The sequence below is a fragment of the Neolamprologus brichardi genome, chromosome 9 (genome assembly GCF_056152115.1).
Source record: "Neolamprologus brichardi isolate AB-2024 chromosome 9, ASM5615211v1, whole genome shotgun sequence".
Taxonomy (NCBI): Eukaryota; Metazoa; Chordata; class Actinopteri; order Cichliformes; family Cichlidae; genus Neolamprologus; species Neolamprologus brichardi.
The window spans coordinates 40900204-40911294 of record NC_142112.1 but is presented as its reverse complement, the minus strand read 5'-3'; the positions used below and the strand labels follow the sequence as shown (position 1 = coordinate 40911294).

At 44.9% G+C, this 11091-nt stretch overlaps 2 protein-coding genes across 4 annotated transcripts in view; one reads left to right on the top strand and one right to left on the bottom strand.

Annotated features, from left to right (window-relative positions):
* Positions 1 to 1613: 1613 nt before the first annotated feature.
* LOC148101691 (uncharacterized) lies at positions 1614 to 4045 on the top strand. 2 transcript variants are annotated; one of them, XM_087846721.1, is made up of 3 exons: positions 1614 to 1741; positions 2696 to 2978; positions 3426 to 4045. In XM_087846721.1, the coding sequence occupies exons 2-3, from the start codon at positions 2708 to 2710 to the stop codon at positions 3731 to 3733; spliced, it is 579 nt and encodes a 192-aa protein (XP_087702847.1). In that variant the 5' UTR covers positions 1614 to 1741; positions 2696 to 2707; the 3' UTR covers positions 3734 to 4045. The 2 variants fall into 2 exon arrangements, with proteins under 2 accessions (XP_087702847.1, XP_087702848.1); XM_087846722.1 differs by having other exon boundaries at positions 1622 to 1741; positions 2699 to 2978.
* Positions 4046 to 6954: 2909 nt separating this feature from the next.
* actr3b (actin related protein 3B) overlaps positions 6955 to 11091 on the bottom strand; it is a 13767-nt gene continuing 9630 nt past the window's right edge. For both annotated transcript variants that reach the window (XM_087846706.1, XM_087846707.1), the window contains 3 exons: positions 10751 to 10876; positions 9096 to 9179; positions 6955 to 8883 (listed from right to left, as the gene is read on the bottom strand). In XM_087846706.1, the coding sequence (XP_087702832.1) occupies positions 8788 to 8883; positions 9096 to 9179; positions 10751 to 10876 (306 nt within the window). In that variant the 3' untranslated portion in view covers positions 6955 to 8787. The remainder of the gene's footprint in view (positions 8884 to 9095; positions 9180 to 10750; positions 10877 to 11091) is intronic.

Here is an 11091-nt window from a genome sequence, read left to right as displayed (position 1 = left end):
TGCGCTATGCTGCTTTGTTCACTGTGGCTTTGCGGGCTAATGTTTGTTGTGTTTTGTTGGAAAACCAGCCTACAAAATGCAGGAATGCGATCCAGACTGGGCCCCTCTATCAACCCGGGTTTAAAGCTGCTACCACAGCCAGATCTGATCGGTTAAGTGAGAGAGCGAGATCAAAACAGCCACGAAACGTGCGCATATATGTGCCCAAGTGTTGTATTGAAGCAATCAAGTGATGAATGACTGTTTTCCAGTATGTTGTTTTGCAATGTTTTTTTTTTCCATTGTTAATTTGTTTTTCACCGAAGCAGCTAATAAAGCATAACGGAATACAATGTTGCCTCTTTGCTGTCAGATTCTATAATAGAATGAAACAATGATGCCAGTTATAAATAAAGACAATAAATTGAATGAATTACGAAACACTCATTTTATTTCTATTAGATCTGAAAATGTTGTGTAACACTACAACCTGAAACGACAAATAGATGCATTGGCCTGTAACAACAGCTGTGAGATGGAGTAGTCTAAATCACCAAAGTAAACTGGAGCTGGGCTTGTTGCAGGATTTGAAGTTACTAAACATGTTGTGAATGTGTGCACTCACACTTAGGACCATATAATAATAAATATGTGCGTGACGAAAGATGGGCAGCATGCTAACGTCCTTACTCCACTCAGTATGCTCGTATGGGTCTCACCCTTTCACTCCTTTGATTTTTTCCTCGTCCTCTTTTTTTGCCTCTTCGTCACGTCTGTGTTTGTACGGAGCTGCCGTGTTCTCCGTCGTTTTGTACATAACTGTTTATGGGGCAAATAAAATGCAAGTAGGGATTAAAACCGCAGAATTAATGATTACCGGTGCTGGAAATACTAGCGCTACACACCTTCAAATGTTTTGTATTTGCTTTTATTTGTTTTGTTTAAGTTCTGCTGGAGGTTTCTTCCTGTTAAAAGGGAGTTTTTCCTTCCCACTGTCGCCAAAGTGCTGCTCATAGGGGGTCATTTGATTGTTGGGTTTTTCTCTGTATGTGTTATTGTAGGGTCTACATTACAGTATAAAGCACCTTGAGGCGACTGTTGTTGTGATTTAGTGCCTTATAAATAAAACTGAAACTGAAAATAAAAATTATTTATTTTCAGATGTTTTAATTTGTAAGTTGTTTTTTTTCTTTCAGCAGCTCAAATGTTTGCTTTCGCTCAGGTTTAGTGGCCGACCTCGCTGCACCTGAAAAGTAAGCAGGTCAGTGACACGTGTGCAAACCTCACTAACCCACATACAGCCCACTTCCACCTCCAGTGGGCTGAACCAGTGAGGCCGCCCTTCGTGTTAGTGTGGATCACAGTTAATGTGAGCGCTGGGGGGGGGGGGGGGGGGGGGGGTAATCTGTGAGGAAAACGAAAAGCTGTGCGATACAGTCAAAACTCACACATCGATGTCCTCACATGCATTTTCCAAAGATTTTCAGCGGGCCACACTGGTGTCTTTACGTGGTCCATTCTGGGGCCCCCAGGCCTTATGTTTGACATGCCTGATGTAGACAGATGTGAGAGAGGTTGATGGTGAGCGGATGTCTTCTTCCTGTGTCGCATTAACACAGGAAGCATGAAAAAAGAAGCCAAACCGCTGACATTAGTCAGTCTGAGCAGCGCCTCACAACTGGCAGAGCAGCAGCCCTGAAGCCCGTCTGACAGGCAGCAGCGAGTGGAAGCTCCTTTCTCTGTCATCGCTCTGAGCTGAAAGGTGAGTGTGTCTGCCGTTTCTACCTGAAGCTCCTCGTCAGCTTCAGGGTCGGCTGGGAGATTCTGGCTTGGCCTTTGAGGGCGAGCGCCACAGAAGGTTTTCTTCCTGCGAGCCTGACGTCTGCTCTCGCTGGTGTCGATTAAAAGCAGCTGGAGGCCATCTTTGTAAACCTGCTGAGAACATCTGCAGGGTTTGCTCCTTCTTTCACACTTCATCATCAGTCAGCTGTGTGTGATCGCTTTGTCTTTAATCTGAGATCAGGTTCAAACCAGTTTAAGCTGCAGTGACAAGAAACAGCTGAGGGCGGGGCATGCTGACATTCCCGACTCCTGATTGGTGTCGGGGGTGTCCCCAGGCGTTTCCACTTCCCTCACATCTCTCCTGTGTATCTAAGTCCTCCTTGTTTCCTCTGTTCTTTGTCGGGTCGTCTGTTTACGTCACATCAGGTCACAGAGTTTACTTACAACTGTTCATGTTTGGATTAACCCGCGTCTACGTTTTCCATGTGCCTGTTCATTTTTATGTCTCCTGCCAAAGTTTTCATAGATTGTTTAGTTTTCTTACTTAATCGCTTGTTTCGCGTTGCTTTGTCTTTGTTTTCTGGGATTCAGTCCAATAACTTGACTCATTTCATTACTCCTCTTCTCGCGTTCTCCCGTCTCCTTGGATCTGCTCTGGAAGCACATTGCACATGCAATTCCCGCCGTGACAGTCATGTGGAGAATTCAGACAGTGCTGATGAGGGCAGGTACTTCCAGGTCACGCCTCCTTCCTGAACTAAACCCCGCCTCTTTCTGTGCCTCTGTCATAGTCGTCCATGTGTTTGTGGTGCACTGATTTATTACTGGAGATGTTTGCTAACACTTACTGTGTTTCACGTCGGCGCTCTCACAGCGCTCTCACGGCGCTCATTACCCATGATGCATCAGTCTGATCAGTGTTTTCTGATGCTAGCAGGAAGCCGAGATGACGGAGCTGGACCTCGTCAACATCCTGGACGACATAACGGATGAGGAATTCAAGGCCTTCAAGTGGAACCTGAAGAACGAGCGGTTTAGAGACATCGAGCCCATCAAAGTGAACCAGCTGTCGAAGGCAGAGAGGTGCGACGCCGTGGATCTGATGGTGCAGAAGTATCACATGGACGGAGCCGTGCAGGTGATGGAGAGTATCTTTAAGAAGATCAACAGGAACGATCTGGCGAAGGAGCTGCAAAAGGTCATGGGTCAACCTGCAGGTCAGTGAGGCTGTGGGCAGGCGTGCACTTCCTTTAACCTGTTTGAGCGTTGGACATTCAGGTGACATCATCAGGGTCACACGCAGCGTCACGCTGTGACAGGACGTGCAAACAGCAAACAGGAAGTGTGTGCAGAGTGTCTCTCTCCCTTTTAAGGTGCATTCAGAGCAAACAGCTGATGGAAGGAGCCGCCCGAGTCGGAGCTGCAGGATTGATGTTCTCAGGAACGCCGAGGCTCCCGTGGTCGGAGGTCTTCAGCCTCACGCCGAGGCTCTGGTGGTCGGAGGTCTTCAGCCTCACGCCGAGGCTCCGGTGGTCGGAGGTCTTCGGCCTCACGCCGAGGCTCCCTTGGTCGGAGGTCTTCGGCCTCACGCTGAGGCTCCCGTGGTTGGAGGTCTTCGGCCTCACTCTGACCTCGGCATTAATCCGTCCTCCTCTCTCTCACAGGTCTTCCAGGTCCCGATCTGCCAAAGACCGCCGCCGACTCCTCAGCAGAGGAGAAGCTGACGGCCGTTCGCTCTCAGTTTATCGACAGAGTGTCCGAACCTGTCCTGAGGAAGCTGCTGGATAAACTCCTGGAGCGCCGCGTCATCATCGATGATGAAATGGATTTAGGCGGTGTGAAGAGCAGGTCGGATAAAGCCCGACAGGTGATCGACGTGGTGCGCAGAAAAGGATCCCAGGCCAGCTCGGCTCTGATCGCCGCTCTCTGCGAGGTGGATCCGTGCCTTTCACGGGAGCTGGAGCTGATGTGACGCACTGCCAGATGTTCAGCACTCACAGGAGAGCAAATTAGGAATCATCTGTAACACCCAGAAGCAGCTGATACAGTTCAATGTTCAATCCTCCAATCCACTTACAGAAACACGAGCGCGTTGTCTGTTTGGTTTTCACATCACAGGTTTTCACAGAGACGATTTTCTACGCGTCTTTATACAAACAAAGACGTTCAAACAGCAGAACATGTCAGAGCTTCAGCAGGTTTCAGGACTAAAGTGTTCCAGAAACAAGGCTTTGAGTCAAACCTGAACAGGCGGCTCTGTGAAAACCTTCAGGATGGATGGAAACCAAGAGAACAAAACAATCAGGAAAATGACTTTATTTGTAGAATTTTCATTGGACACTGATGTTAACGAGAAGTTTATTAGATTTTATGGAAACATTTTAGAGCTGATTAGAATAAAAGTCCAACAGAAACCAACAGATTAATGAGGATTTGGCTGTTTTCATGTTGTTGAAGTCAAACGTGTCAGAGAGCAGAGGGTCAGACTGTTTCATGTTTCTTTCTGTAACTCTGATCAACGTAAAAATAAAAGATGAGTTTCCTGTCACTGTGTCTGGTGGTTTGGTTTTGTAACACACCTGTTCAGCTCCAATAAATGTTTGAGTTTTAAAAGAAGAAGCAGCAAGAAGACAACAAAAGAAGACGTGGCAGACTCTCAGAACTATCTACACTGATGAACTTTGTCTGAGTACCAGAGGTAAAACTCCAGTAAAGACCCGAGAGATGATCTGGACCTTCAGCTCATCAGGAAACCGTTCCTCATGAAGGAAACAGGCTGAGGTGTGAAGGTCAGAGGAACAAGACGATCTGATATCGTTGTGTTGGTGTTGTTCCCAGATCAACATAGTAAATGTTGTTCCAGGATCAACATTGCAAGTGACCAATCACGTTGTTGTGACGTTCTTCTTTGGCGAGCCAAGCCATTCGTGCATTTATGAAATTCCAGTGTTGTAAGGACGATATCAATTCTGCTTACCGTTTATTAAAGGGTTAGGGTCAGGGTCAGGGTCCGTTGATCGGCGGACAGAGGCGGTTTCTCGCAGCTTAAGTACAGTTTTTTGTTTTACGGTGGTTTTTCCCAAAGTCGCAAAAGTATGACGTCACAACATTCTGATTGCTCACTTGCAATGTTGATCCTGGAACAACATTTACTATGTTGAGCTGGGAACAACACCAACACGACCATATCAGATCGTGCAGAGGAACAGGTCTGATGGAGAGATGGAGCCACATCATGGTCAGTATGTACGAGGTCAGGAGGAGGTCTGTAGTGGCAGATTTCTTTTCTGATGTATTAATCACATATTTGAATTTATATCACTTTAGTAATATTAATATCACTTTCTCAACCTGGTATGGCAAGATCACTCCTGACACTGGTTGTATGCACGCATGTGGAATCTTATCACAAGGCCCCAAGTTTTATTGCACTTGAGTTGAAGATCTCCAGACATCCTGCTCTTAGGGAGGTGACGGCCAACCAGAAAACAAGGTCAGAATTCTCTCTGTGAGGGAGGGGGTTTAAAGATGGGGCTGATGGTATAGCCCCCCCACCCCGTGAGAGGGGCCAGCGTGTAAGAGTTGTAATGTCTTTGTCTGTCTGTGTATATAAACATGTAAGGGCGGTGGCAAAATTTAGAAATGATCCCAGTGTTCTGGCTGGGATGTTTCTCTCCATAATGCAATATGTTATTGAACCATTTCAAAACTGGGTGTGTTGCAGGTTATTGTTAAGATTTTCCACAACAGGTCCAACACTGAGAGTCTGCAGGGCTCTGTCATGGTTTCAGCTGCAGGTCAGTCAGTAGTGTTTGATCAGAGTCTGATCCACCATGCAGAAACATCTGGAATCATCTGGATTCAGGAGTGAAGCAGCTGGTTTTCTAGAGTCCAGGATGTGGACTTGAAACTCTGACGTCAGTCAGCATGTTTTAGTTGTGCTGAGATGAATATGATGTGAAAGTTGTGCTGACACTAAACTGCAGACATCAGGCTGATATTATACTGATCCACACTGAGGATCTGTTTTCTTCTTCTCTGGTTTAGTCCATTGACTGTAGTCCTGAATCCCAGTGAGATACATTATGGTTATCTAGTTATTACTGTCTGGATTTAAAATGATACACACTGTGTTTATGTTTGAGACAAACCCATCACATCTGTCTGTTATGATGTTTGTGATGAAAATCCTGACTAAAAACAAAGCAAAAAATTCTCAAAGCAGCACGATGTACTGAATCGTGATGTACTACTACATCTTTACTGCAGCAGCCACATGATGTCATATTAGTGAGAACTCAGACAGAGAGCCTGAAGCCCCCCCCCCCGGCTTTCTTCTCCTGAGAGATTCAAAGGCCTTAACGTCCAGCCTATTATGTTCAAACAGATACAGAGTGCTCGTCTTTGTTAAAGATCAAAGAACATCAGAGTTTAGCGAGGTGTAAGTTTAACCGATGTAATGGATACAAAAAATAAAACATAATAATTATTCTAAAGACCTCACACCAAGTCTGAGTTAACTGTGTGTGTGTGCGCGTCAACAAGGACTTTAAAATATTTTTTAACAGGAGGTTGTTTTGTGTAATTGTGAACGTTTTCACATCTACTTTAGTTAAACGAGGATTCTGCTTGGGCTGATGGGGGCTGTAGAGTGACTGCATACACTGGAGAATCTATGTTGCATATATAGAAGAGAAGAAAATGTAATGACTGTGATAGAGAGGGTGGCTGGTGATGTCACAGTGGGTGGAGTTAGAGAGGAGGGACACAGGGTGAACAGGTATAAGAGTGAGGTGAAGAGGAGATTCAGTCAGAGTAACTGAGCATGAAACACAGAGGAGTGCACCTCCTCATTCAGGTGATTCATCTGCAGTAGAACAGTATCACTGGCTCTCACAGGTTACTCCAGCCCAAGAGGAGCCCAAGTCACTGGATCAAATGCAAAAGTTTGAACATTCAAGTAAAGTGAAAGCAGCAACGTAAGGTTCACTATCGGCATGCACACTGAACCAGTCAGCCAACCTCGTGATAAAAAAAGAAAACACTGATGGAAGTGGGTGTGTCTTAAATGAGCAGGCCCAGGTCCATCTGAGGACTATGGCAGAGGTCGGAGGGTCACTGCCAGATGGCTGTGCTGGAGGTAAGGACAAGATTTGTGGTGCAAGAAAAGAACTGACATGGACAAAGCAAGGATATGATCTGCAGAACTTCATACATGTTTATTGCAAACCAGTATGTACAGATAATATTGTGAAACTGACTAATTATAGACATGAACTGTTTGGAGGTTGATTTTTAAATATGCAAATGAGGCTTCATCTCGTTTAGGAAACACTCATTTGCATAACGTGGATATTATCTGCTTTCATCCCTGCGCTGTAAGAGAAAACGTGTTGTGGAAGCAAATCTCCAAACTGAGTGTCTCACCTAACAATGACTGGAAGACGTACCCATCACATGACTGCACCTGAACACATGCTGCAGGTTGTTTGGACCTGATCCTTGCTCGGTCTGATTCTTGCTCTCTCAGTCAATATAAATATCTATTAATGTAAAGTTTATATTATTATTATTTATTTTTATTTATTTATTTTACAAATATAGAGCCTGACCACATTAAAAACTAAACCCATGACCCAGAATCATTTGGAGCCTCTTCCCGGCTCACGCTAGTCCAATTTCATCAAAAATAAATGCTCATGCTGATCCACAGTCATGTCTCTTATATCTAAAGTCACAAAATACACTTTATATGTTAAAATGAATAGATTTACTCTCCCTTTGTATTCTGTCTGGTGGTTTTTGGGGGGATCTTGGGGCCGTAGACCCAGAGAGTGATGTTCAGACCAACATCGCTCCATCACTGTGAGACTGGAGCAAACAGAAACAGAGCTGGGCTTCTCTCTGATCCTGACTGAAATGATGGAGGTTTATTCTGACGAACATCATGACGTCCTGAGGAGGAAGACGTCACACTGCATCTATAAGCCTGTGAATTCAGATTCTAAAGACTGCTCTCAGGTCTGTATCTTTCTTCTTTGATTCTTCTAGAGCAGCTTTGCACGATTCAGAGATCAAAATGAGCCTTGTCTAAAGCCTTGTCATGCTCTGTCTAAAATAACCCCTAAAATCCCAGCTTCTTCTGATTGGGCCATTTCAGGAAGCCAGTGTGGTGATGAGCTCGTTATCTGACACATGGGTGGTGTTTCATCTCAATATCAGAGACTATGACTTTACTCTTGTACCAGAAAACGAGAAAAAGCAGAACAGGTCCCCTTTGATTGTGACGTCACACTGGGTCGCTGTCCTGACACCATTGGCGCCCTCTGCAGGCTGCAGCGCTCAAAACTAAACCTGATTGTGCTGCCAGAGAGAAAATGAGACCATCACCACCAAAGAAAATTATTTTCTGTCTGTCTACGACACTGTCCGAAAGACGAAGAGGCGGATTTTAGAGCTTTTTCTAGTTTAGAGACAAAAAGTCAGTGAGATTCAGTGTGAGTCTGATCGTTATAGCAGGGCCACAAACATGCTGACATAAATGCCGAGTGACAAAAAACATCCAGAGGCTTGTCCTGTTAAATCCACCGTCGCCAGCTTCAGCACAGAGCGGCTTGTGTTTGATAAGAGGCCGAAATGAGGATGAGAGGCGAGCAGGCGCCATATTTATCTCTATCTGCTGTCGGGACAACAGCCTCAGCTTCGGAGGATCTCTATTAGCACTGCTACGTGTTGGAAGAAGGTTGGCTAGCTACACCAGGTCTCCTGCAGCTCCTCTTGTTCTCGGTAAAATTCTTCTCTGTGGAGTAAATTTATCAAAACAAAACCACTGCAAACTTTGTCGTGCTCTCTAACTGCCTTTGTGCTTCGTTCTCCATGTGCTTGATGATGCTGAGCTAGCCCGCTAACAGGTTAGCAGCCTCATAGGTGAAAACTGAGAAGGGCAAAAAACTATCAGGCTAATGGCTGAGTGGCTGGTTGCTAGCAGGCTAACAGGTTAGCGGGCCGATGGGCTCGCCGCTGTCATCAGGACATGATGCCAAACACGGGGTTGTGTCGACAGATGCTCGGCCCGATCTCGTCGTAGTCCTTCTTCGAGTGACACACCTGGAAAAACTCCGGCTGCAAACACAACAACACACAGTGTCAACAAAGGTTCCTGGTCTCTCCAGACGGGCCAAGAGTTATAAACTGAATGCATATTTTATTCACTAAGACCTGAAACCATGAACTCGTCAGGAAAGAGTTTACTGAGCAGGCTCATTTCCTCCAGCCACATGTTGTTTAGGGAAATGCTTTGTGTGAAAGTAGAAGAACACAAATGTTTTGGTTACCGTGGACGCCAACATAGAGCCTCCGAACCAGACGGCGTAGCGCTGCATGTGATGTGAGACGACCTGAACCTCCATCGGCTTCGGCTGCCAACACACAAAAACACGTCATCTGCATATAAATGATTCACATCACAAAGAAACTGGGAACAAACCAGTGATCCAGTTAAATGCCGTCCAGGTAAAGGCTGTAACATTAAAGCTTAACTCTGCTCTGTGCTGTTATCAGCTGCACCAGGATCTGGTGACTATTAATCACAGGTGGCAAAACTACAGACAAGTACAAGTACAAAGTACTGTTAAAAAATACTCAAGTACAAAGTACTGTTAAAAAATACTCAAGTTCAAGTACTGATTCAAATTATTTACTCAAATAAAAGTGAAAAGTACCGGCTCTGAAACATACTCAGAGGAAGAAAGTTCCTTGAAGAACATTTCTACCACATTTTTTATTAATGTAATAATTTTAACCTGAATTTTAATTCTAATAAATGTACTCAGCTTGAATCAGGTAAGTAGAAGATGAGCAGGAGGGGAAATAAAAATACATTTCTTTTTTCTGTTGCCTCCGTTGTAGAGGGAAGGACTTTGTTTCTAACCAGGAACACAAGCACAGTCAGAGGGTGAAGTGGATTCAGCAGGTGGGGAACCTAAAGTCAGCTGTAATGGCTCAGTGTGGGGAAAAGAACCAAACTCACAATCATCCCTACTGAGATCTCCAGTAGATGTTCTTCTGTGCAGGCTGTGATCTGCTGCTCTCTGTGGATGTACACACCTGGATTCAACCAGATGTGAGCAGATGTTTCCTGAGTTGTCCTGGTTGATTTCATCCTCTACACTGACAGTTTATGCTATCTTTATATAAGACAGTCACTGTGCAGCAGCTGGTCTTTACTTGAAAGCCATCACAGTACAAACTCACCTGTTTATGCTGCACTAACCTGCAGCCTTTAAATAACACAGTTAGTCTGCCTCAGTTTGTTTAGTAGCAGGTTTAACAACATGAGGACTTCTGTGTGAGCTTTAAATGAGCATCCTTCCCTTTAACTCTAAGCTCTCTTCTTCCTGTCCTGTTCTTCTTTCTGATCTCTCTCCATCTCTGATTGAACTTAGCTCTCGGTCTTTTCTCTCCTAGTGAAACAAGCAGCTTTAGCACACTGTGAGATAAACTGCACACAGACAGTTTGTGTGTTTGCTGATGTTTGTTAGCTGCATTTCAAATTACCTGACAGTACAAAAGCTTTGCTCGCTCCTCTTCAGTAGGGCTAGCTAAATGCTAAACATACGGAAACCTGCACTCCACTTTAAACCCAGAGTATAAACTACAGATAAACCTAAAGTCATGATCCTGTTCAAAAATGTAAGGAGTAGAAAGTACTCAGCTGAAAATTCTACTTAAGTACAAGGTATTTGCACTTTGTTAATTCCCAACTCTGCTATTAATAGGAAGGTGATTCCAGCTGGGACCACCATGGGACCAGCACTGATCTGGACTGTGGAGGAGCTCAGTGGGGACCAGTTTCAGCCTTTTGACTGAAAAGTTCCACACAAACAAAGAAAAGCTTTACCTGAAGCTGACCAACGTTAAAAACCTCTGTTTCCAGATGTGTTCAGGTCATAAAGGTCTGGATCGGCCTGCACTCGCTGGTCAGGCTCACCTTTATCCGTCCTCCGCTCAGCTCTTCGCTCAGCTTCAGCCGAGCGTCCACCACCCTCTTCAGGTCCCTCTGCAGCCGCCGGCCAAAGTCTCTGAACATGGTGGAACCTCCAGAGAGCACGATGTTCTATTGGACACAGACTCACACAGCTTCAGCAAATCCGCAGCCTCAGTCATTCACAACAAATACACTTCTTCAGTTTAAAGTTCTTCTCCATTTGTTTTTCTTTTAGTTTGGTTATTTATGTGATGCTTTTAATGTGAAATTCACTTTAATACATTTTTTTAGGTTCTGCAAAGCAGCCTGCGCCAAACCTAACCCTTGAACTGCCCTCTGCAGGT